The following is a 27,748-nucleotide window of genomic DNA, read 5'->3' as shown; positions in this document are numbered from 1 at the left end:
AACAGCAAAACCTAAGCGCAATAACAGCTGTTGCTCTAAAACCAAACCTTCAATTCAGAATCTGACAAAATGGGTGCAAACGCATAAAGAGTAAAGCCATCAACTAATGTGCAAAGAAAGACTTATAAAATGGACCGATCAGAAGATTAGGAATTATAGATCAGTCTGCAGACGTTGAACAGATCTGCAAATCAGTCTTGGACTATCCTCGCATACTAACAGCAAACAACAAAAATGCTGTTAGACTGGACTTCTAACAGCAAGCAGCAAAACCCCTCCAAATGGACAATCTATACCAAGTCCATATGTATCTCAATCAGCACACCTCTGAAAGTTAACCATGCTCACGTCCAGTAGAAGTTTCATTGGCATATGTTTCTCAAGGTTGTGTAGGTGTTGTTTGAGATGCAAACAATTTGTTCTCGACTTGGTCACGTAATACAAACAACCCAATGATCATACCGAGTGATATCCTAGCAAACACTAAACATTATTGAACAGATTCAATTTACGCGGTTCAGCCACCCAGATCAATTTCACTATTCAAGAATTAAATGGTTTCTCGCGTCTCTCAGCTTTCGGACAACCGACATGCATCACCACCCCAACACGATCCGAAAAAATTAGCAAGAGTGGGAAACTATCAACAAGATACCCACAGAATTGATAAACTAGCTCTTTCCTAATCCTTCTTTAATAAAGTAAGATCCCAGGAAGTCGCAAGTTGAGCTAAAACCTAGAACCAGCATGTTTACTCTCATCTGTCGTCTCAAAACATCAACTAGTTTGGAGGATTACCAGCATTTGCATGAGGTAGAGACAAGTATCATTAGGATATTAGCGAAGACCAAGTGTGACATTGTTTCATTAGCATATTCCACCTCTTCACATTTTAGGGAAAATTACCAAAACAGTCCAAGCCTATTGCAATTGTGCCAATTCAGTCCTAAATCTTTTTTTTTTTTGCCAATTCAGTCCTAAACCTTTTGTATTTGTACCAATTCAGTCCATCAGGCTAATTTTGGCCAGCCGGCGCTGACGTGGACGCCGGCACCGGCCCTCTGGCCGACGCTAACGTGGCAATTGTTTAATATATATATATATTTTCAATTTTTTTTCTTTTCTTCTTCCCTTGGCCGGTCGTAAAAAATTGCCACATCATCGTCGGCAGGAAGGCCGGCACAATCTGGTCTTCCAAATAATAATGGGAAATATATTTACCCGATTTCATTTGCTGCAATTTTTTCTGGAACGTCTCAAGCAATTTGTTTGTGACCAAAGCCGTTTGATCAACTTTCTGGTCAACATGATCAAGACGGGCTTGGACAGTTGAAAGCTTTGTATCAATTGTCTTGAGGACATTATTTTGCACCAGGGCATTTTTTGACTGCCAATTCAGAACAGCTTCAACGGCAGTAACTTTCTTTTGTCTCCCATGATCATCGATATCTGTAGGGTTTGGGATTTTTGGCATATGTCGAAACTGATGATGTGCGTATGTAAATTCTTCTAATGCTGGGAAAGGGGCACTAGAATTGGTCATTTCCAACCCGGATGGCGCATATGGTATGCTATCCCACACAAGCCAGGGAAGACGAAGACAAGGCTTGTGGCAGATATGTTATCCTACACACAAACGGCTCTTCAAGCCTTTAAAAAAGGGGCCGCTTTTTAGCCACCAAACCCTTCTCCGAATTTTGGTTCGCACCTTAGAACTGCTTTATAGTAGCAGAATTATGATACACAGGTTCCATACCATGACAAGTGCAGAGCATACTACCAGGACTAATCAATGCATGTACGTTTGTTTAGAGAATCATACCAGGCAGAAAGATAGAAGCAAAGAATTAGGGATTCATAACAAAAGTTTATTTCTTGAGGCTTTTTTCTAAGAACAGATCGTGCCTCCAAATTTTACATGCGTGGCCTTTTATAGGCTCGAACGATTACACAAACGGACAATTATTGGTGAGGTTCTGGAAGTCACCAATAATTTAACACTCTACGACTAACTTTAACACATTATAGACTACTTATACAACAGGCTTTGACACCTTTCTCTTTCTAAAGACGCTTTCAAGGGCAACACACGTATGAACAATCTACATATGACTTTTACAGTACATGAATACTTCTAAACGCAAAACGTTCATAGGGCTTTATTGAATCGGACGACTACCTTTTCTTCTAATTGCTATATTGCGGCTTAATACATCTTCATGTAGTTCCAAACTTTGCTTCACCCTCATATCAACGTTATGGTATACTGGCTATTCTTAATGCGGATATTTTGTATGAACAATGCGCTACATCGATAGGGTGATAGTGAGATGAGACAGGGAACACAATACATATAATTACCTAATAGTTCCTAACACAGTAATAGAACTCAGAATGGCAGAGTAGTTCCTACATCAAGGAATTTTCCTCACGACAACGGATTGATTTTTCAAACGCGCTTGTCATAGCTTCAGAAGTCATATTTATGGATAGTTTCTTCAGTATTGTCATCATCAGAGCTGTTCAAACTACCTCCGCCGTTTTGTCTCCTGTAATTTCTAAGGATTCATTCAATTTCCGCAGCTTCAATGTCCACATCTTCATGTAGTTCCGAAAACTTTTGCTTTTTTCATGAAGACACATCGACTGAGGAACGTTAACTACATGGAACTGAGGACACACAAAACCTGAGCAAACGAACTTAAGGTTTAGTGAAACAGGCAATACGTGGTTGAGGAAAATTCTTTAATTGCAGTGACAGATTATTTTTGTCATCGACTAGATTGAGTGTTAGTTGTAGCTCACTGTAATCATATGGGTCTTGCGATAATGATCCTCCCCATGGATCTTGTGACTGAGGGGCCTGAGATGAGGACAAGGCTTCTTGGGAAGAGGATGAGGTAGCGTTATCTAAAGTAGCAACATCATCCATATCTACTTGCATGTCTATGCCATAATATTATCCTAATGCTATATCAATTATTGTCTAATAGTTGTGATCAGCTGGATGATCCCAAGACACACTGGTAGAATTGGCTAGAAATATTTCTGGTGGTATCATGTGGTTGTATTGGCACAGAAGTCTCTAGAGTTCTTTATATTCCTGGGGAAGTGCCGAGATTTTGCATGGAAGGGTTTTATAGAACTTTTCTAGAATTGGCTAAGGTTTGTAGGTAGTTACTTTTACATCATATGGAGTTTTGCTCACGTCTCCGTTTGGACGAATAAAACCCATGACCCGGCTAAACATAATTATTGTATGCAATTCTGGGGCTGGGTCTACTGTGCCTAACAGGCCATTTAGCTCCTCCTAGAACATGCATTTCCAAACTCAATCCCAATGATTTGAACTAATTAAGAATGTCACCCAAATGCTTAAACTTCTTTTCTTCCGAGATAATTCTGCCAATATTGAAAATAAATTCTTCCGAGATGATTTGAACTAATTAAGAATGTCATCTCAACAATTTTCATGGTCGAAAGTTGGTTCAATTTCCACAAAATTCAGGAAAATGGGAGGAAAATTGTCCCCTAATATTAGGCCAAAAATTTCTATTTCTAGTCAAAAATTTCTAGTTCTAAGGCTAGAAATTTCTTTAGTCGCGCGAATTCATTCCATTTCTCGAAATTTGATCGAAGGAACACAAGACAAATCGTAAACTTTCTTTAGTCGCGCGAATTTCAAATCCCTAATTAGCCTTTCCCTAATAATAATGGTTAGTATTCCCGAAGTGATCAATTTCGGGCGAGATCTAACTACAAGCATGTCCATAAACTATTCATTTCATAAATCCCAAGTGGATCGGATTTCAGAATGTCACACTTAAGATGCATTCTGAGAAATTCACTTTCCCGTTAGGCAATAATCATCTTCTTTTGGGATAGCATGATGCCATATTTCTGGACCAATTCAGCAAATTGGCTTAGCAATTTACAATGAGAATCCTCATCAGGACTGTAGAAGAGAATGTCATTAATGTAAATTTGGGCATTGATCATAATAGGCTGAAATATTCTGCACATCGCCTTCTGGAATAATGAATGAGCTGTTTTAAGATCAAAAGGAAGCACCGTCCACTAGAAGTGCTGATTGGGGATGCAAAATCCAGTTTTGTGCCTATCATCTGGATGAATTTATAATTGCCAGAATCCAGCTTTGAGGTCAAATTTGGAATAAACCTTAGCTTGAGTAAAGCTGGAGAATAACAAATTCCGGTGGGGTAATGGGAACTTATCATCTTGGAGAAATTGATTGAGTAGCTTGTAATTGATGACTAACCTCATTTTTCCTCTGTTCTACTCAGAATGCTTATTCACGTAAAATGCTTCATAAGACCACTGAGAATCTGATGGCTCGATTAGTCTTTGGCGAAGTAAGTCTGAGCATTCCCTTTGGGCTAAGATTAAATGATCTGGATTCATTCCCGAATGAGTTGCTTTGGTGGGATTGATATCTTCATTTTTCTTCTAGGGTAAATGGATAAAAAAGTCAGGATTTTTCCACAAAGGGTTTGGACATTTTAGGACAAAGTCTGAATGAGATTCTGCACATGCTCCAAGAAGGGTTTGGATGATAGGATCTAGTATATGCATTTGGATGGCAAAAAATCGTTGGATATCCACAAATTCTTTGAATTGTCCTTTGAATCGAAGTCCATTAGACGAAATTCTAAGTTTGGGAACCTGGGTTAGAACATCCCATCTAATAATGATATCTTTGTCTGGTGAACAACAACTAAGGATTTTAGTGGTGAGGAAACATTGTGAGAAGAACTCAAGGGTAATGGGTTTGCTTTGAACTCTTGTAGCAAAAGTGTCTCCAGAAGCAGAATTGAAATACTAGGTGTATGAAGTCCAGTATTCTTCTTGAAGAATTTTTGTGTCAAGAATCGAAGCACTCGCTCCAGTATCTACAAGTGCTATAAGAGAAATGGGTTTACTATATTTTGAAAGATAGATTTTGATGGGAAAATAGGGAAGGGTGGAAGGTGTGTATGCGCAGAGGTTTTGGATTGTGAGGGGTTTTGGATTTTCGAAAGAAAAGGAGTAAACTCCCTTTTCTATTTCATCAAATGGGTCTTCAAAGTCATTGGTCGGGACCATGTCTGGATGGCGCATATAGTGTGCGTTGCAGGTTCATCTTCTAAAGAGAAGACAAATTCGACATCATCATCCTGAAGAGAAATTCCAGCTTCTTTTTCAAGTTCCTGGATCAAATGAGAATTTCTTTTTCGGGCCTTTGGACAATTCTTTGCAAAGTGACCTTTTTTGTTGCAGATATAACACCTGTCAGATTTCTTACGTCTTCCGGGCTAATCTCGTTTGGATCATCTTCTTCTTAAGAAACGCCATTTGCGCTTTCTTCTTAAACCGAAGGAGAAACGTTTAAAGTGCTTCTTCTTTTTACACCTATCTCCGCAAGAAGGGTCATCACATGACTTTTTATTTGCACACTTGATTCTTAACTCGGGCCTTCGGCAAGCTTGGTCGAGTTCTCTGTTGCTTTTAAGATAGCTTTTGAATGTCTTTCGACACATACAGAGGTCATCAAGAGCTAAATGTATTTCCTGCTGCAATTCTCCTATCTGGACATTAGCGATTCTTCGCTGCTTATTCTGAAGGGATCTTTCAACAACTTGGCCGATATCCTTCGGAATATAAGAGAGAAATACTTGCTTCAGGTTTGGATCAGCTCCAAGGGCGTAGAATAATTTAAGCATTTCATGGAAATGCTTATTCAAATGTTTTCGATGCAAAGAGTAGCGTTTTCTGTCAAATAACTCTCTTCTTTTTAGCTCAAGAAGGTCTTCTAGCTTATCAATAAAGAACTAGTGGATAACTCGAATTATGTGATGAAAATCTGTTTGAAGTAAGAACGTCATCTGATCTTGATCAGAGACAGTTTTCCACCAATCCTTGAAGCTACCAGTAAATATGCTGACGAACTCGGTCAATATATCATATCGATTTTCAATAGTAAGGGCTCTAGTGTTGAGCGAAGCATGAAACTCCTGTAATCTTTCTGGCCATTTTGTATATGGAATATCATCAAGAGTGAAATATTATTTGGAGGTTGAAGATTCAAAACAAAAGTTCTAATTATGGATGTTTACTACTTCTGGCTCAGATGTTTGTGATTCCATATCTGCCTCGGGGGGATCGGCCATAAGAACAACAGGTTTAGGGAAATTTGATGTCTTAGGGTCAGAAGGTAAGATTTCTTCCGAAGAAAAGGAGGCTGTTTCAGAGCTGGAATGGGTATTTGGCTGAGATGGATCAATTGTAACAATAATTGATAGCTGTTGTTGGCATTGATCTCGCAAAAAGGCCTCTAATGGATTTGAAACCATGTGGGAAGAAGGAGGTTCCTGAGAAGGCTCATGAACGTCTAGCTTCTTCTCTTGCTCTTGCTGCATCTTCTTTTGTTTTTCCATTTCGCGGATACAATTTCGAAGTGTAACAATATCACTCCGACCTTCTTTTGGGGCTTTCGCAATGATTGAGGCAATTAAAGTGACTTTTGGAGGAGAGATTTCCATTCGGGTTGGATACAAAGGTTGAAAAATGAATCTAGCGTAGGAATAAATTTTCCTTCTTGAAGGAGTTTAATTTGCCTATGTAACTTTTCCATTTCAATAGTCTAGTCTTCCAAATAATGATGGGAAATATATTTACCTGATTCCATTTGCTGCAATTTTTTTGGAACGTCTCAAGCAATTTGTTTGTGACCAAAGCCATTTGATCAACTTTCTGGTCAACATGATCAAGACGGGCTTGGACAGTTGAAAGCTTTGTATCAATTGTCTTGAGGACATTATTTTGCGCTAGGGCATTTTCTGATTGCTAATTCAGAACAGCTTCAGCGGCAGTAACTTTCTTTTGTCTCCGATGATCATCGATATCCATAGGATTTGGGATTTTTGGCACATGTCGGAACCGATGATGTGCGTATGTAAATTCTTCTAATGCCGAGAAAGGGGCACTAGAATTGGTTCTTTCCAAAGGTGGAAAGTCCGATGGTTGAAACATGCAGACAGTTGGAAGTGATGGCGGTGGTTCAGGCTTTGAGACACCTGAAAGCTAGGGTGCTTTGGGTAATTGCAAGGGATAGGAATTTTTCCTAATCCATTTTTGGATGGGTTTATAGAAAGGCGAAACAACTGGCTTTTGTGGTGGAGCTTTTCTGGATGGTGATTGTGGGGGAGAAGAAGATTTACAAGATTCAGGAATTGAAGGAGGAATCTGTGGCTAAGGTGGTCCATATGATACCATAAATTGGTGTCTTCCTCCATCCTTACTAAGGGGTCCCATGGTAGGATCCCCATCAAGATATCTCTGATAGAGACTATCTTTAGGCCGCTTCTTTTTCTTTTTGGATGGTCTGTCATCTTCTTCGTCATCAGGAGGGCTTGTACAAAGGGAACATTGACAATCAAGATCCCAGAAAGAATGTTCTGTTCGAGGATCCTTGTAATAATGGATAGGTCGTCCATCTTGGTCAAAAGACTTTATCATAGTTTTCGGATCTGAGTCCCCTTCCTCAATTGGAACATTGACATGACAGGGTTGCATCATAAAAATAATAGGAAAAATAGAAGAAGAAGTTTCCTCCTTTTCCTTACTAAATTTAATGACAACCATACCATCTTTCTTTTTTGTGAACTGAGATTCCGTAGACTGGATAGGCCTGGAATTTGGTGGCGCTTTTCATAGTTAATTACCCAAGTGTCAGGGAGTAACTTAACTAGTTGATCTCGAGGAATTTGTCTAGGTACATGGATGCAGGAAGTCTGGTCATTGTCCACTGAGATAAAGAGAGCATCTTCTGTGCCTGGGAAGTTGAGATCAATAGCATGGTTCTAGACCCGATATACCATCCGGTAGTGTAAGGTTGCAGCTATAGAATCAGGAGTCTGAGGAGCCCTAATGAGCTGTAGCTGAACTTTAAGAGTAGAAAGGAGTCTAGGGTCCGTAAGAGCTGTGTTGAAATTTGGAAACAGTGTAACAAACATCGTTCCAGCATTTAGTGTGGTTTGGATCGTACCAATACAGGCATGTTGGTAGTCCAAGAAACGAGTGCCTAAAAGGGCAATGCGAGCAACAACGGATAACCCTTTTCGGCCATGGAAAGAGAGAGCAAGGCTGATAGCACCAAAGTGGAGATGCGTATATCCTTGCTGTACCACTGACATGGAAAATCAGAAGGTATTTGGAGAGTAAAGAAATGTTCTTGCTAAGTAGCAAGAATGGGATGCTGGTCGAACCGAGATAACTGAACATATTCTTTAACTTCCCGGGGTCTGTGTTTGATGAGTTGTTTGATGGAACGAAGAGAAGAAAAAGAAGGTGGTTTAGCGAAAGCAAAGTAGAAATTAATAAGGGGGAGATGAGTTTCCGAAATTTTACTATTTTCATTAAGGTATGAAACCTCATAAAGATAGTCAATTTTAGAAACATTTGAAGTGCGAAGATCTAAATAGGCATTTACAGTGACCGGTGGAGTAGTATCAGTAGAATCACTTATGATGAAACAAATCTTCCTTTTCCACCTGGGATTTCATCTAAAAACAAACAAGTAGGCTGATTAGTGCGCTGGCTCTGATACTATGAAGAGGTGCTAATATGCAAACTAGGGAAGATGAAGACAAGGCTTGTGACGGGTATGCTATCCCACACACAAACAGCTCTTCAAGCCTTTAAAAAAAGGGACTGCCTTTTAGCCACCAAACCCTTCTTCGAATTTTGGTTTGCATCTTAGAACTGCACGTCAGCGTTGGCCGGCTAAAATTGGCCAGATGGACTGAATTGACACAAATACAAAAGGCTTATGACTGAATTGGTAAAAAAAAAGATTTAGGACTGAATTGGCACAATTGCAATAGGTTTAGGACTGTTTTGGTAATTTTCCCCACATTTTATATCAATAAAGAAATACAAATTGAAATGGAAAAGTAAAATTTTACACGTTATTTATTAACTTGATGTATAAAAATAATTTTTTAAGTATAATATATAGTCTCTTAAATTATTGAGAAAAGATATACTCTTCCATCTTGATAAATGAAGAAAGTAACAATAACCAAGGAAAAGTGACACTATCCCAAACTTGGATTGAATGATATAGAATAATACAACAAGATAGCCAATATCTTAAATTATATTAAATTGTCAATTTACATTTCATAAACGTATGTCATTTTGTAAGCTGAATTAATTTCACGCTTCAGATTAAAAAAATCATGAAGCTACCATTGAAATAAATTTTGATTATATTTCAAATAGTATGCACTTTGGTGGGGAAAAGTGCCAAAAAAGTCCTAAACCTTTTGCATTAGTGCCAATTTAGTCCTAAACTTTTTTTTGGTGCCAATTTAGTCCTAAACCTTTTTTTTGGTGCCAATTAAGTCCTAAACCTTTTAAATTGGTGCCAATTCAGTCCTAAACCTTTTGTTTTTGTGCCAATTTAGTCCTTCCGGTCAATTTTGACCGGAATTTGCCAACGTGGACGCCTGCCGGCCGGCGGCCGATCACCGGCGCCAAGGTGGGGTTGACGTGGACAACTTTAATAATATTTTAATATTTTTTTGAATTTTTATTTTTTTTCATTTTTTTCATTTTTTTCCACCTTTTTTTTTGGTCCCCCCCTCCTTCCTCTAGCCGGTCGCCGGTCCGGCGACCGGCTAGAGGCCAGAGGCTGGCGAGCTTGACCTCGTCGGCCACTGGCGAGGGCGGCGGCCTCGAGCCCTCGCTGCCCGGCCATTGTGAGGCTTGGGCCCTCGGCGAAGGCCGCGGCGAGGCCCGACCTCACCGAATCTGGCGAGGTCGAGCCTCGGCTGACCAAAGCGAGGCTCGAGCCCTCGCCAGGCGAGGCCGCCGCCCTCGCCCGTGGCCAGCGAGGTCAAGCTCGCCGGCCTCTGGCCTCTGGCCGATCGCCGGACTGGTGACCGGCCAGAGGAAGGAGGGGGGGACAAAAAAAAGTGGAAAAAAAAAGAAAAAAAAGGAAAAAAAAATCAAAATTCAAAAAAATATTAAAATATTATTAAAGTTGTCCACGTCGGCGCCGGTGACCGGCCGCCGGCCGGCAAGCGTCCACATCGGCAAATTCCGGTCAAAATTGACCGGAAGGACTAAATTGGCACAAAAACAAAAGGTTTAGGACTGAATTGTCACCAATTTAAAAGGTTTAGGACTTAATTGGTACCAAAAAAAGGTTTAGGACTAAATTGGCACCAATGCAAAAGGTTTAGGACTGAATTGGCACCAAAAAAAGGTTTATGACTAAATTGCACTAATGCAAAAGTTTAGGACTTTTTTGGCACTTTTCCCCACTTTAGTGGCTTAGGTACTTTTTTTATTTTGAAAATACTTGGCTTTTCAGCGACCTTCCGACCGAAACAAGTGTACTTATCAAGCAACATTATCGCAATAAAATAATTTCGTATAAGGACAGTTGCATTAAAAAAAATTAATTTGTATTATCACCATGCACGAAAATCTATATTTGCAGAACAATTGAGCCGATCGGTGCACGAGGTTGCCAGCTAGTTGTGCAAGAAAATCCAAGTAAACATAAGTCACACGTGGTGGGGAATCCGCAATGACCAACGTCTAAATAATTCGCAAATTTGCAACTTGATCAATAGAAAAATCTGGATTGCATTCAAAATATGTGAGCCAAGAGAAGACAAAATTGGCCACCTTTCCACGAAAGAGAAGTAAGTGCCCCACGACTCGGGGCAATTTAAATTAATAATATTGATGTGATAATGTTTAAATATTAAATTTCGTATTGATCTTCTCGAATAATTGGCGATCTAGGCTCCTATTCGATCTAGTTCAGAGTGAAAAGTTGACAGGGACCTCATAAACTCTCACAATCCCCATGAATCCGCCACTCTGTCAAACATTTTGTTCTGGAATTATTGATAGGAGTGGCTGCTTTCAAAACTTCAAATTATATTCCAAAGATTGAGATGGAAGTGGGCGTGTGATGTCACTGAGCATTTAGGAAACCAGCCAAGTTTGACCAATGTACCGCATTGTGGGTTTGTGCTAGGAGAGTTTAATAATTAATATCCTCGTTGCCGAGTTTGAAATTTCTCTTCATATATAAAAAATATTATCTTCGTGCACCGTCCATGTTCAGTTTCTGGCGACATTGTTCAAGCTAATGTTGATCGAACCTAGGATGTTTCCTGCTATGCCTTACTTTAACTTTGATACCAGGGTACGGCCTAGAACAATATCTTCTCGAGCTGTATCGGATGCATTGGATTAATGTGAATTTGATCCGTGAAATTTTTTTATCGCGTCAATCTTCTTTACAAGAGAAAAAGTATTTCGTGTGACGAATACATCACGAAACAGTTATGACATGGTGCAAATGATCAATTATTGTTGGCTCGTGAGCTATGAATTGCATCGTACTTGACGCTATACATGTATCCATTGGCGGACCTAGGGGATGGCGGCGGCCCCGTCCCCTCATTCCAAAAATTTCCAATTATTTAGGGGAAACATTGATCAGAAAAGAGACTTATATGTATTAGTTATATGAAAATTTTGTGTCACACTCCTCTTATATAGCATTCTTGATTCGTCATTGTCTGTATGCATCTTACTTTCTCATGGTGAAATTATCACAAACCTCCATTCAAGAAGTGCTGACTAATTTTTTTAAATGATATAACCAATCATTCGTCGAAAAATATTTTCTAAATGCTGAGTTTTCCGTGAAACAAACGCATCTTAAGTAACTTTTGAAAAATTCTTTATGGAAAGTAGGATTGTTATTATTCTTACTTTATCTAGATCATTAGGTTTGAATCCAGTAATTTTTCCATCGAACCTAATCAGCTATTCCTATTATATTCATAAGCAATGTGCAAAATTTATCAGTTCCTATTAACTCAATAATGGTCCTTCATATATTTATTTATGCACGTATACATATTTCTTTGTGGAAAGTAATTAAGAACCCTAATGCAGGAGTACATTCTGATCTTGTCTAGATCATTAGGTTTGAATCCATTAAATTTTTCCACCAAACCTAATCAGCTATTCCTATTATATTCATAAGCAATGATGACAGAACTAATTTACTTCCTATTAAAGTCTAGTCTACTCCCATTGTTGTTCTTGATAGCTACCCATCACCCCCCACCAGATAACAACACCTGTCGCTTTTGCTGCTTAACCAAATGATGAGGCTTGCTTAGCAACCTCCTCTCCTGATGATCAAGGGAGAAACGGGGACGAAACATCATCCCCCGTCCATAGAGAGTCCCGTGAGATCATCCCACGGCTCGTTTTCATTAGAATAACGAGAGAGGGCGACGGTCTATTTACTCTCGTCGCCATTGACGGACCTACCGCTGCCAAGAAACAATTTGCGGGGAGCCGGATGATTTGATCATCCCTGTTTTTGGAGAATGAAAGTATAAAAGATCACTTTCTTCTTCCCATGTTTCTCTGTATTAAAGGCAAGTGATGTGGAGGAAAGAAGTGAATTTACGAGGGGTAGACCCCTCAAATCTTTTCTTGTTTTTGTGGGCAGAGTTGTGGACTCCCCCAGTTTGATTAGTTTCGTTTTGCTGGAACAAATTTACATTAGTTATCACGCAAAAGGCGATTTTGTTTCACAAGCTACTTAATGTTTGATTCACGAAAGGTATTTTTTTTTTCCATAATCAACACATGCATAAAGTCTTTTTGATTTTATCGCTATTCACCGATGCACATAAATCGTCATATATACACATATTGGGTATGGTTCTATCTAGTTTTGCCGTAGTATGTAAATTAAATATAAATTGTATTGCGAAATCAAAGGGGACCCAAAGTAAGCACTTCATATGCGGTCAACATTTCACGTTCCAAACAAGTAATGTATTGTTGTTTAGAGATTATATGCATCGTGTATATCAAATTCTTAAATTAAGTTAGGCCAGCATAAAATTGACAGCAAACAGTGCAAGAGAGTCAATAAGTTTGGTGGCGGCTGTTTGGCGTAGAATGACGTAGAGTGTTCACATGGTTCTTTTCTAGGGATAATGGTACCGCTAACCTTCATGGTGGCTCGTGGCCACCACCTGGGCCAGCTGGAGTGGGGTGGAGCAACTTTGTTTAGGACTGAAGTGCAAACCTTTTTCATTTTGTATTTTCTATTATTTAAATATATTTATTCAATCAAATAATTCTTAGATAGAATTTAAAAGAGAGGTAAGATGCCACGTCAACATTTAATGCTGCTAACTTGCTAAGCAACTTCCTGTTCACATTCTTGAGAACTAAGTCGTGCTCGCATCGCTAAGAATAAGACTAATCTAAGTGAACTCCACAGATTTGTATCTATATCTATCTAGGATTACTATCGACTGCAAAATCTATGTAATTTTTTTCTACACATCACGTATGCATTACTGTCAGTAAAACAACCCACATCAACTGTGATTGACGTATGATGTGCAAAGTAAAACGAGTTACACGTGCTGTATATGTAGGAGAGAGCTCTAATCTCTTCTTTGAATCTCCAAAATACCCTAAAAAAATCTTGCCATACTTTCCCCATTTCTCTCGTGCCATTGATTTGAACAAGATTGTAAACTATGGGACGTAGAAACAGATTGTCAATTAATAATTCGGCATCAAAACTGTCGTGTTCCTATCTTTGAAACACGACGCGTAGCGTGTGGCATGCACTAAAGTGTCAAGATGAATTGCCGGATCTACACCGACACCGTGCTTGTTAGGAGAGATTGGGAAGGAAGAAAAAAGGTTTCTAAAAACATAACCGTGTTTGGATGGACGAGGAATACGACGGATAAATCCAGTTAATTTCATGTACATTCTAAAACCATGTGAAGGGATTCGTAGGTATTTGAACGGATGCGTGCGTTACTCCATAAATTTATTCTTCTTTCTTACTTGTGCGACTATTCTTTCCCATAATAAAAACAAACATGTGATCGTGCCACTTGTAAGGCATGGGGGTCCATGGGAATATTTGAGGGTGGACAAACCCATGGCGGGAGGATGAAACGCTACGAAAGTCCACAATTTCGGTCGCCATTTCTAGAATGGTCTCCAAATTGTCCACGAACGTTCGGGGAAGAAGTTCTTGTCAAACGTTTCTGTCTTCTGGTACGTTAGGATCTGTTTGATAACTGGCCAAACAGTAGCTGATTCTATTTTTTTGTTCCCGATAACAAACAAAGAACAGAAATCGGTTTGGTAAATTTGTTGTTTCCGAGCACAAATTTATTCCCAAAATCAATTTTGAAACATAATCAAGAATAAAAAAAAGTAACAAGAATCAGAAATAGAAGAGAAACAAAAAATTCTTCTTCTTTCCTTCTTGGCTGTGGCTGGTTCTTCTTCTTTCTTGGCCTATGGCCGATGGCCAATGACCGACGACTAGTGACCGGCCACAGGCTAGGGTTGGCGAGGGCGTCACGACCCTCGCCGGCCACAAGCGAGGGTTCCCCTCGTCGGTGAGGGTGAGAGCTGGACCCTCGCGGCCTGGGCGACCTTCGCCAGATTCGGCGAGGCTAGCCCTCGCCTAGGCCACGAGCAGCGAGGGCTGCCCTCGCTGGCCTTTTCTAGCCCTCGCCCAAGCCAGCGAGGGTGGCCCTTGAGGCTTGTAGCTTGGGCGAGGGCGGCGGTGAGGGTCCAGCCCTCGCCAGATCCGGTGAGGGCGGCCCTCGCCTATGGTCGGTCGTCGATCATGGGCCAAGGAAGGAAAAGAAGAAAAAAAGAAAGAAATATTAAAAAATTCGAAATATTATTAATAAAAAGAAATTTTGTGCAGTTACCAAACATATTTCTGTTCTTTTTCTATTTTAGGAATATAAATTTTGGGTCATTACCGAGCGCCTTCGAATGCTCAAAAATTGTTTCTGAGAACAGAATAAAAAAAATCATTTCTGAACAGAAATTGTTTCCGGGAACAGAATAGTTACCAAATGCACCCTTAGTGGTCCACAAGGAATCGCTGCCTCATTCCTGGTCTTCTTGGTACGCCCCCCGCCACAAGATTTTTGTGTGTACATGTAACGAGAAGAAGGGCATGGGCACATCTTGTGGCACGAGAGAAGTTGTATTTATCTTTTAGGTTTACATTTGTAACAACTTGATCCGATAAGGGCGGAGAGTGATCGACAAAGCCAGAGAATCTGGACAAGGAGCGGCTCCAGACAAGCTTTTAGGATGTCGAAGGGGGCAGAAATGAAATTAACTCATAGAGGTACATTTTGAGGTAATGAAAACTCTAAAGTTAAGCTAAGCTACCCCATGTGGTAGCACTCCTAGGATGGGTGACCACCTATATGCCAAAGGATAAAATCGTGAGACTCGGTATGTGACGGGTCAAAGCGGACAATCCCTGGCAAGTTAAATCCAAGGCGTCACAACATTAGTTTGGATGAGGTGATTAGAAAGAACAAAATTGGGATTTAGATAGTTATAAGAGAAAAAAGAAAGGAAGGGTATGAAGGGATTATGTTCTACGGGTGTTAAGATGCGAGCGGCCGAGGAAAAGGAAGTAAAAAAAATGCATTGTGATATGAATAGCATTTTCTATCACACCCACCTTCCTTCAATCTCTCTCCCCCAGATTTAAATTTTGACAAAAAGTCGTCATCGGATTCGGAGGCTGCGACTTCTTGCGATGTCCATAGCAGTCAGATTGCGAACTACTCGGCAGCATCCGTCGGATTTGTTTATTCAGGGTTATCGCGACCGCAAATGCAGTATGAAATCGAAGTTCTCTCTTTCACACCTTGAGGTCCTCTTTGCCTTATGAACAGGACTCTGTTGGGTTCGTCCATTGAAAGTCCAAGACATTCATCAATTCATTAATTGGACTCACGTGGAGCGGATATTTTTGAAATTTGCACCACTCGGTTGACGTTGCAAGATAAAGATTCTTCTGGATTTTTATAGCCGATGTAACTGCATCCTTCTTCAGCTAATTGCTGAGCAGACTATGAGTTAGAGCCATGTTCTTCAAGATTCTTGTTGTGCTCTCTCTACTAGCAGTTTCGGCTTACGCTCAAGAGACCAGTTTCGTGTACAACGGTTTCCAATCGGCCAATCTGAGCCTCGATGGGATCGCCGGGGTCACCTCCAATGGCCTCCTGAAGCTGACCAACGACACCAAACAGCAGAAGGGTCACGCCTTCCATCCCGATCCTGTCCAGTTCAAGAACTCACCGAATGGCTCCGTCTTCTCCTTCTCCACCTCGTTCGTCTTCGCGATTCAACCTCAATATGCCACTCTGAGTGGCCATGGGATCGTCTTCGTAGTTGCGCCCCAGAGAGGCCTTCCCGGGTCCCTGCCAAGCCAATACCTCGGCATGTTCAACGAAACCGACAACGGAAACTCCACCAATCATGTGTTTGGGGTAGAACTCGACACGATCCTGAGTAGCGAGTTTCAGGACATTAACGATAATCATGTCGGAATCGACTTGAACGGATTGACATCAGCAAACTCAACTGCGGCGGGGTATCATGCAGACGGTGGGGTGTTCCAGAACTTGACTCTAATCAGCGGTAAAGCAATGCAAGTTTGGGTGGACTACGATGGCACGGAAAAGCGGATCGATGTCACCTTGGCTCCAATCAACGTGCAAAAACCGCAGACTATCCTTTTGTCTCTTAGTAAGGATCTCTCGTTGATCATCAACCAGAGTATGTATGTCGGCTTCTCGTCATCGACCGGTTCGGTTCTAACTTCTCACTATGTTCTGGGTTGGAGCTTCAGGGTGAATGGATTGGCTCAGGCACTTGCCCTGTCCCAACTTCCTAAGCTTCCTCGGATTGGCAAGAAGGAGACGTCGAAAGTACTGACTATAGGGCTACCATTGATGGTTCTTTTTGTTGTATCGATGCTGATCTTGAGCGTAGTTTATGTGATAAGAAGGAAAAAGAAATTCGCCGAGGTCCTTGAAGATTGGGAGAGGGACTACGGCCCACATCGGTTCAAGTACAAAGATCTTTATATTGCGACGAAAGGATTCCGGGAGCAAGAGCTATTAGGGACTGGTGGATTTGGTCGGGTCTATAGAGGAATCTTACCCACATCAAGGATAGAGATCGCGGTGAAGAGGGTCTCCCATGAATCAAGACAAGGCATGAGAGAATTTGTAGCGGAGATCGTCAGCATCGGTCGGCTCCGTCACCGCAACATAGTGTCGCTCCTCGGTTACTGCCGCCGGAAAGGGGAGTTGCTCTTGGTTTACGACTACATGCCCAATGGGAGCCTCGACAAGTACCTCTATAACCAACCAAAGGTCACCCTCAATTGGAGGCAAAGATTCAGGGTGATCAAAGGAGTGGCATCTGGGCTGCTTTATCTACACGAAGGGTGGGAGCAAGTGGTGATCCACAGGGATATAAAGGCAAGTAACATCTTGCTAGATGCTGACTTAAATGGAAGACTTGGAGATTTTGGGCTTGCGAGACTATATGACCATGGAACCGACCCTCAAACGACTCACGTGGTAGGAACGCTCGGTTATCTCGCCCCTGAGCACACGCGAACCGGCAAGGCCACTAGGAACACCGATGTGTATGCCTTCGGAGCTTTCTTGCTCGAGGTTGCCTGCGGGAGAAGGCCGATAGAGCTTCGGGAAGCAGAGGACGTGATATTGGTGGACTGGGTATATTCTTGCTGGGACGGAGGTGCAATTCTCGAGGCAAGAGATCCGAAGTTGGGGGCGGAGTTTGTGGAAGAAGAGATGGAGCTGGTACTGAAACTCGGGTTGACGTGTTCCCATTCCGACCCGTTGATGAGGCCGAGCATGCGTCAAGTTTTGCAATACTTGGAGGGGGATCTTCCGATGCCGGAATTGTCGTCCATCGGCCTTTCCTCCGGTGGGTTAACCTTTGCTCATCGCGAAGGTTTTGATGATTTGGCCATGTCTTATCCGTCCTCCATGTACAAGGCATTTACGCACTCGTCTTCTGTCGCAGAATCGCATCTCTCAGGTGGACGATGAGCCACATGGTTTAGTTTCCAATTTAATTCTATCATCTGTATTTGGGGAACATCGATATGTCCACTGTCACTTTTCTTGTAGAAACCGATTAGTTGTAAGATGAGATCATGTGTAGATCTAGAATACGTAGGCTATATGAGTCATTCTGGTACTAGTCCGAGTAAGTATCGCTAAAATACACGCTCTTGTTTTTTATATGGCTCAAATTAGCCGCCGGCGCGGCAGCCGCCGTTGGCTGCTGCTCCGCAGGTGTCGTTCACTGATCGATGTTCTTCGTAATTCCTCTGTAGGCCTAATCACAATTCCACACATCGCTGAAAATATATATATTTTCTCTCTCGTCCTCTCACTTTCCTTTACTTTCGGCTCATTTTCTTCATTTTTTTGGCCGCACGCAACGATCTCGTCTCTCCCCTCCGTTACAAAATCGAGTCCCATACGTTGAGTATAAATTCTCGTCTTCCTCTAACCAGCTATATTGTAAGCTCAGTTCAGCTATGGCATGATGCCTGATCTTTTCACGTATTCTCTTGGCGAGTCATTGACGCAATGTACTTCGTGGCAGAAGCTTGCGCCAATGCAAAATCAAAAACCGAACTCGTGGCATAAGCTACTAGGAATTAAAAGATGAACCAACATTCCTTCTTAGCGTCAAATAGAGAACAAGTTAAAAAAATGATTAATACCACAAAAAACACCAAATTGGTACACCTGTGATAAATTTATCCTCCCTTAAATTGGATTAATACCACGAAATACCACAAACTGGTACTTCTGTGACAAATGGAGGGGTAAAACCTCAAACTGATACACCCGTCAACTGCCACGTGTCATCTAACTTAGCAATTTAACGGTAAAATTTAACAAAAATTAATTGAGAGTAAATTTGTCATAGATATACCAATTAGGGTTTTTGGTGGTAAAAAAATTAGTTTATGGTAAATTTGTCACAAACATACTAGTTTGAGATTTTTCGTGAGTCAAAAAATTAGTTTGAAATAAATTTGTTACAAGCGTACCGGTTTGAAGTGTTTCATGGTATTAACCCTTTCAATTATACCCCCTCAATAGAGAGAGAGAGAGGGAGGGAGGGAGGGAGGGAGGGTAGTGGTGTTGGTGTTTGCAATCACTACCCTACGGAGAAACTTTCATGATATCGACAAGATCTGTCATGGCATCACAAGACTCTGCCAGATCCAAGGGTTGTGCGACCCTGCCCTAATTTGGCCTGTGGTCGTGCATCCTCGGTCTGCGCTACCCAGACACAGAGAAGCAAGGAAGGGCAACACAAGAAGCGTTTAATTTTTCTTCAATAAAAAAAAACGAATTGACTTACGGCTTGAGCAATAGAAAGAGTTCCTACAATGAGGATTGTAATTTGGACATCATCATCAACAAGTGATTTCTGTATGGGCCTGATCCAAACTGGAGGATCTCTTTTGTAGCATTTTGTAATTATCGGAAAGGCTTGAGCAAGACAAAGTGGGCTTGACCTCTACCCTACCCGGTTCGGATTAGTGACATTGCTAGAGGATTACAAACAAGACTTCCACAAGGGCCCGCATATCCAACATAGTTTATCTACACTACAATATAAAGAAAAGATTTTAAAGGATCTCAGTCATTTTTTATTCGTCAACTATGCTTAAATATGCTGTTTACACATATGTTCATGGACAAGTATGTAAATCGATAGTTCTATTTTAACTCATGAAGTTTAACCAATGATGAACATCACCTACCTACAACTTTACGAAATGGAAAATGTGGATTATGTTCGTAACCTAACTCACCAATCAAAGGCATGACATGAGGACTCCTCTAACTAGGAATAGAGTAAACAAAGCCCAAAGGTTATTACCCCTTTACATAAAAAGTTTGTTTTAGACAATAGTAATTGAGCATTGCTAGGTGTAACAAGGCCAGGTGTTGGTAGTCATTTGAATAAGCGTGTTATAGCAGTTTACCACATCGCTAAATTGATGTAAATCTCTTCTAGTTTCTGAGGATATATATGAATTGTTCCAATGAAAAGTATAATTAACTGTAAATTTTTACGACTATATAAGAAGAACCAAAAAATGGAACATATAAGTAATTTATTGATTAGATTATCTATTTAGTTTCTATATGAATGATTAGTAGAATATAATTAGAACAAAACTTTTGTATGGTGCTCACTCGAGGATCATAATATTTTTTTTATCACTTGAGTGCCACATTGACTAAAAATCGCACACTTGAGTGCCATCAACGATTTGTATAGTCGGAAAATCTGACGTTGCATTAATTTAAATATAAACAGTCTGACATGGCTCGTTGGTAAAATAAAATCAGCAAAATAGTGCATAAACTATGTGTTTGTCCCATTTGTTTGCCTTAAATTAACGAATGGGGGCTAAATCACAATGTTTGTCAAACCCTAACCCTAAATTTAGGAATTGTAACAAAATTGAAGGAGTTTGAAGTGTTTTGATTGGCTTGAATCAGTCTTCTTCATCATCTATAATTGGGCATGCGCTCCCTCTCTATCTCTTTCCAACAACCATTCAGCTTGTGATGAAGTAGGTCGGGAAGTTCATCATCTCTGTTGACGTTGGTGACGGTCTTCGATTCAGCGGATCTGGCAACTGTAAAGCTCATCTCTTTTTCAAGAAGTTGTTCGTCCGTCGGCGGCCAAATCCATCTATCGAATCTCGTGAGTGCCAATAGTTTTAGCAGTGGCTATGGCGGAGAAAACAAGAGGTAGAAGAACAACAGAGAAGAGAAAGAGAGAGTGAGAGAATCAGTTTCTTCATAGCATTGGCTATGATGTTTATAACATAATGCACTCTTTTCCTTTTTTCCATCGCCAGCATCTCAACAACAGCAGAACTAAACCTCTTCAAATCTTTTCCTTTTTGTTCTCTCTCGTTGTTACCCAAATCTCTTTTGTTTTTTTCTATCTAATCACACCATTCAAACTGAGTGTGAATCTAGAAAGTTCAATTGAAGTTCTCACATACCATGAGATGTGTTCATGCCCTTTTTCTTGTTACATTCCTAGGTACACAAAATATCTCATGGGGAGTGTCTCAAGAAGACCAGGAATAAGGCAGCGATTCATTTTGGACCACAAGAGCTCCAAAAACGTTTGAGCAAGACTTCCTCCTCGAACTTTCATGGACCATGTACAGACCAGCCTACAAATGGTGACGGAAACGGTGGACTTTTGTGGCCTTCATCTTTCCATTTTTCTTTTTATCCTACCTCAAATATTCTCGTGGACCCGTTGTCTTACAAGTGGCACGATCACATTTATAATCGGAAGAAAATTGACGGGCTTTTGATTTTATCACGCCCACCTTCATTGAATCTCTTTCTCTCCCCACATTTAGTTTTGACAAAAAGTCGTTCTCTGTAGTATCGGTCGGACTTGTTCATTCAGAGTCTTTGCGACCGCAAATGCAGTATGTTAGAACATCTAATCTCTTAAGTTTATAGGTGAAGGGGGATAACAATATTAATAGCATATAAACTCTATAATCAAGTGATGTGGGATACATACAAGCCATATTAGAAATGACACATGAAATTGATCAATTGAATGGGCGCACACACAAAAAGTAAATTAGGGCAAACCTACCTTTATAACATGTTAAAATCTTCAACCCAAAAACTTAGCTGATAGGCGGAGGATACCACAAGTATACAAAGAGCATATAGACCTTATAATCAAGTGATGTGAGATATTTCGATGATGTTAGAGATAAATAAGATAAATCATTTGATTTTTCATATCTTCAAATATTGTGCATATATCTTCCTTGATTGTCATATCCCTAATCAATTAGAATTGATATCATATTATCTTGTTGTTTTAAACAGTCATATCATAAAACCTATAAATATGTTGATGTTTGAAGTAGGCTAATAATATTACCTAGAGGGGGTGAATAGGTGATTTCATGAGATCTTGACAATTATTGTGGAATTGGAGATGTCAAGGTGAATATATTCAAGTGTTAATAAAACAAATTATGAGTATTATCAGAAACCGGTAATATCCAAGTTAGTAAGTGCAATATTTCTATCAAGCGGGAATGTAAATATAGAGATAGAAGACTTTGCACATAGAGCTTTATAGTGGTTTGGCTTAGTGTAAGCATACGTCCACTCTCCCATGCTAACAGCCTACTGGCTAGATTCGACTATAATAGATGAGAAGTTACAATTGCATGTGCCTACTAACACTCAAGCACTTTTCTACAAAAGTAGGTGTTGCTAATACTCAGGCTGAGAAGTCTCACTATCTCACACCTAAGCACACACTATCACTCTGTCACTTCTTATCAAATGATTACAATTGTAATCTCACAAAAGTCAAATAAGAATATGCGAAGCTCTCTTGAACTTTGGAATTTGTGCTCTCTTGACCTATCTCTCTCCTCGGTGTCTTGATCTTCTTTTATATACTCCTTAGTATCCAAAACTTCCCGTTGGACAATTTTCACAAGCATCAATCTCCAAGCTAGCCATTGGACAATTGACAAGAAAACTAGGGTAGCCATTGAAGTAGAACAATCAAAGATTCCGTTGATTTGGTCTCCCATACAAACAAATTTTGATTTCCATAAGTAGAGTTCTTAAATTATAGAAATAATCTTGTCTTCACAATGATTGTTAATCCATTAGCACTACAAAAAATGGATTTTTGCCACGAAAATTTGCGACGAAAAATTTTCGTTGTAAATTTGCGACAAATTTTCCAACGAAAAGTAAAATTCGTTGGAAATTTCCAACAAAAAATTTTCGTCATAAAATTCGTTGGAAATTTCCAACGAACTATATTTCGTCGCAAAATTGTTGGAAATTTCCAACGAAAAAATTTTCATTGGAAAATTAGTTGGAAATTTCCAACGAAACAAAATTATTGGAAAATTCGTTGTAAATTTCCAACGAATTTTTTCCGTTGGAAATTTCCAACGAATTTTCCAACGAATTTCAATTTTCCGGCAATTATTTTCGTGTGTGCAATTTTGTTGGAAAATTCGTTGGAAATTTCCAACGAATTTTCCAACGAATTTCAATTTTCGGGCAATTATTTCATTGTATACAATTTTCGTTGGAAAATTCTTGGTAATTTCCAACGATTTTTGTCGTTGGAAATTTCCAACGAATTTTCCAACGAACTCCAAAAAACCGTGTACCGTTCGGCATTTTCATATTCGTTGGAAAATTTGTTGGAAATTTCCAACGAATTTTCCAACTAATTTCAATTTTCGGGCAATTATTTCATTGTATACAATTTTGTTGGAAATTTCGTTGGAAATTTCCAACAATTTTCCAACGAATTACAAAAAATCCCCCCTTCCTCCTCCGACTCGGCTCCGGTGCTCTCTCTCTCCCTCGCCATGGCCGGCGAGGCCGCCACCCATCCCGCCTCACCGAGGATAATTTGTGTGATTAAATATGTCGCAAAGATAATCTCAAGGTGGAAGGTCAATCATTATATTATCTTCTTAAGAAAGGAATCCACACTATATCACCAGCTATCAGTGATGAGATAAAATATCTCAGAATAATAGTCTCAATATTTGTGATAGGATTGTCATCGTAGGTACAACAAGTATTCTCCTAATATTCAGTCATTGCATTACTCTAATGATGTTTTTTGTTTTTTTTTGGTCAAAACTCTAATGATGTTGAGTGCCTGCTAATATTCAAGTAAACTTTGATAATATCCAGCCTTTTGCCTTATTGATATCCAGCGTTTACCTTGCTGATATCCAAGTATAATCCTTGATAATTTCCATGCACTAACTTAGCTGATTTCCATTTAGTAACCTTGCTAGTATTCACGTAGTTCAACTACTGATATCCACGCAGTTTACTTGTTGATATCTACGTCAGAAATCATAATGTGGATTATGTAGTCATAAACCCTTGATGCTCCCAAGCCATATATGAATTTCATATACTTTTAGACTTGTTTATATAGGTCTTTTAGTCACAAGGAATCTTTTCGACGTGAGTATTACCTAAAACATAAACACATCTTGCAACTATCAAAATTGTTATAAATCATGTACAGTTTTTTCATCTTCAAAACATATAAGGAGGTTTTCTCAACAATGTTCTCTTCATATGAATAAATCAGAATATATCCAAATTAATCAATTCTTTTTTCGCTTTACTCCTATCTTTGTATTAGATCTTAGGTAATCATGAGGAGATTTTGAGTGCACTGGATTCACATTGCACCGGGTGCACACTCGTAACACACATCTCATCTCATGCCATTCCCTTTTTCAATAACAACTAATATTCCTCTCTCAAAATCGATCATGTTAGTAGCCTACCACACAGCCTGTTAGCCTTTTCTATTGTCCTTGTGCCGTAGCCACGTCAATCTCTTTTGCAACCTTGCGCCGCAGCCACATCGACCTCTTATGTTGTCCCTGCACCGCAACCACGTCAACTTGTTCTTAGCTTGCTGGACCGGTTTTTCTACCAGAAGTTGATCAAATTATTGATGTATTCAAACTCCAGTTGACGTCACTTGAGCTTGAGGGGTGTTAGAGTTAAATAAGATATTTTCTTTCATTCTCCATATTTTTCAAAATTATGCATATATCTCATTGATTGTGCATATCCTGATTGATTAGAATTAATATCATATTATGTTGTTACTTTAAATAGTCATCTCATCAAGTTTGATGTACTATTCATCATAATAAATCAGAATATACAGAAATTACTCAATTCTCTTTTCCGTTTTATTCTTATCTTGGTATTAGATTCACTGTCCCTCGCACCTGTGTGTTTACTCATTAATCAAATTCCATGTGGCCGGGTGGCACATGAGAGAAATGCTAAAAGAACCTCTTGTCTATATTCCTTAGATACATATAGTCTCTCTCTACTTATCTGGTTAAATTTTTGGATTGGACTTTCCAACAAAACATTCTCTCTTTCTCACTTTAAAGTCTTGTTTGCCTTATAAACAGGGCACTACTGGATTCGTCCATTGATAGTCCAAGACATTCATCAATTCATATGACTCAATGGAGAAGAAATTTTTGAAATTTGCATGATTCGTTTAATGTCGTAAGAAAAAGACTCTTTTAGACTTTTATAGCTTTCGTAAGTGCATCATCCTTTAGCTAATTGCTAAGCAGACTTTAAGTTTGAGCCATGTCCTTCAAGATTCTTGTTCTGGTCTATCTGCTAGCGGTTTTGGCTTATGCTCAAGAGACCAATTTCGTGTACAACGGTTTCCAAACAGATGATCTGAGCCTTGATGAGGTGGCCGGGATCACCCCCAATGGCCTCCTGAATCTGGGCTACGACACCAAACAGCAGAAGGGCCCCGCCTTCCATTCCTACCCAGTCCAGTTCAAGAACTCTCCGAACAGCTCCGTATTCTCCTTCTCCACCCCGGTCGTCTTTGCCATCCGACCTCAGTTTAAGACTCTGAGCGGCCATGGGATCGCCATCGTGGTCGCCCCCCAGAGAGGCCTCCACGGGTCCTTGCCGAGCCAATACCTCGGCATGTTCAACCAAACCAGCAACAGCAACCCCACCAATCATGTGTTCGGGTTGGAACTCGACACGATCCTGAGCAGCGAGTTTCAGGACATTAACGATAATCACGTCGGGATTGACTTGAATGGGTTGACATCAGTAAAGTCAGCTCCAGCGGGGTACTATGCAGATGGGGGCAAGTTCAAGAACTTGACTCTAATCAGCGGTAAAGCAATGCAAGTTTGGGTGGACTACGATGGCACGGAAAAGCAGATCAACGTCACATTGGCCCCGATCAATGTACGAAAGCCAAAGACTCCCCTTCTGTCTCTTACACGGGATTTCGCATCGATTATCAATGAGAACATGTATGTCGGCTTCTCGTCATTGACCGGTTGGGTCGTGACTTCTAACTATGTTCTGGGTTGGAGCTTCGAGGTAAATGGCAAGACTCCGGCACTTGCCCTGTCCCAACTTCCTAAGCTTCCTCAGATCGGTAAAAAGCAGACGTCGAAAGTGCTGACAATTGGGCTACCATGGGTGGTTCTTTTCGTCATATCAATGCTGATCTTGAGCGTAGTTTACGTGATGAGAAGGAAACGGAAATTTGCCGAGGTGCTCGAAGATTGGGAGAGGGACTATGGCCAACACCGGTTCAACTCCAAAGATCTTTACATTACGACAAAAGGATTCCGGAGCCAAGAGCTATTAGGGACCGGTGGGTTCGGTCGGGTCTATAGAGGAATCTTACGCACATCGAAGATAGTGATCGGGGTGAAGAGGGTCTCCCATGAATTGAGACAAGGCATGAGAGAATTAGTAGCAGAGATCATCAGCATCGGTTGGCTCCGTCACTGCAAAATAGTGTCGCTCCACGGTTACTGCCGCCGAAAAGCGGAGTTGCTCTTGGTTTGCGACTACATGCCCAATGGGAGCCTCGACAAGTACTTCTATAACCTGTTGGTTGTTTGTTTGTAAAACAAACAAAATAGTACTTTTTTTTGTCTCACATAAGAAAGTTTTGATTGTATGGGCCACTATATTAGTGGAGATGTCTGCTAACATGTTCAAATGAAGACGATGGGTTATGGGCTAGACTCCATAATACCTGAGTGCGGGTGCGCAATTATTAGGCGCGCTTAGCACTTGATATATTAATACAGAATGATACTTGAATTAAATAATTTAATCGGTCATCAATCACCCTCTATTCAACTTTAATTACTATTTGAAACCATTGAGTTTTTTTCTATCACAAACTTACAAAATTTTATGTAACAGGACAAAACCCTTATAGTAATGCTAAGAAGGTTAATTATGTTGGTCGCCCTCCCCCACCCTTATTATCCATAACAAAAAAATAAAGTCCGTAGCTTTAAAGTTTCTTTTAATAAGTATATGGGTGTTCTCTATATCAAAAATGTATTACTTTTTACGGCTGATTTCAATCTCAAATTATCACTAAGAAATACATAAAATTCCACGTGGATTGTTAAGTTGTGTTGTGATGATATGTTATAACAAAATAGATAAAATATCTTATTTTCTATAATTGAATTTAAATTTGTCATCTATGGACTAATTAACTTTCTTTCCCCTATTAATTTTCATTTTTATCACTCTCTCCACAAATTTAATTTGTTTTCTTCTATCCTTTAACACACACACATATGCAGTTTTGCCAGTTATTGGAGAAAAGAATTTTACTTCTTCCAAATTGTTCCTCATATATATAACAAAATGAAATTTCGATGGACTTGTACAAAAGCTCTAAGCAACGTTAAATTATTAATTCGACCAAAAAAAAGGTTAAATTATCAATGCTTTTATGAGAATAGACTAATCAATTGCCACTTAGAATTTTCAACCTCTGTTCTGTGGCCATCTCTTTTTCTATTTCTTTATTAATATTTTCCCACTTTTACCTAGCAATTTTATGGTCCACAAACCAGGGCCAAAATTGACATCCATCGGCCAATTGACCGCTCACCATATTCCACGTTAGACATTCTCATTTAAGTACAGCATAACTATACAATGACCAATATGATCATGCCATAACCTTTTAAGTGAACATATCGAAAAAGGGGAAAAGTATATCCAGTCCATCATAAAACTATTGGATGAATGTCAATTCGGTTTAAAGTTTTCAATTTGACAAATTTAGTCCTAAATCTTTGCGCAAGAATCTAATATAGTTCTTCCGATCAATTTTCGCTCGAAAATTATTAACGTGGCAA

General features: G+C 39.9%; 2 protein-coding genes across 2 annotated transcripts; both read left to right on the top strand.

Moving 5' to 3' along the window:
* The first annotated feature begins 15,569 nt into the window (after positions 1 to 15,569).
* On the top strand, positions 15,570 to 18,341 carry LOC115662457 (L-type lectin-domain containing receptor kinase IV.1-like). Its single transcript, XM_056314803.1, has one exon. It carries the CDS (start codon positions 15,999 to 16,001, stop codon positions 18,000 to 18,002), a length of 2,004 nt encoding a protein of 667 aa, XP_056170778.1. The 5' UTR covers positions 15,570 to 15,998; the 3' UTR covers positions 18,003 to 18,341.
* A 6,837-nt stretch (positions 18,342 to 25,178) lies between these two features.
* On the top strand, positions 25,179 to 26,486 carry LOC115668104 (L-type lectin-domain containing receptor kinase IV.1-like). Its single transcript, XM_056314545.1, has one exon. The coding sequence runs from the start codon at positions 25,179 to 25,181 to the stop codon at positions 26,484 to 26,486; it is 1,308 nt and encodes a 435-aa protein (XP_056170520.1).
* The last annotated feature ends 1,262 nt before the right edge of the window (positions 26,487 to 27,748 follow it).

The sequence above is a fragment of the Syzygium oleosum genome, unplaced genomic scaffold (assembly GCF_021117445.2).
Source record: "Syzygium oleosum isolate NSW1041296 unplaced genomic scaffold, Sole_v2.1 Sole_v2.09, whole genome shotgun sequence".
In the NCBI taxonomy this organism is placed as follows: Eukaryota; Viridiplantae; Streptophyta; class Magnoliopsida; order Myrtales; family Myrtaceae; genus Syzygium; species Syzygium oleosum.
This window is presented reverse-complemented; position numbering and strand designations above follow the sequence as displayed.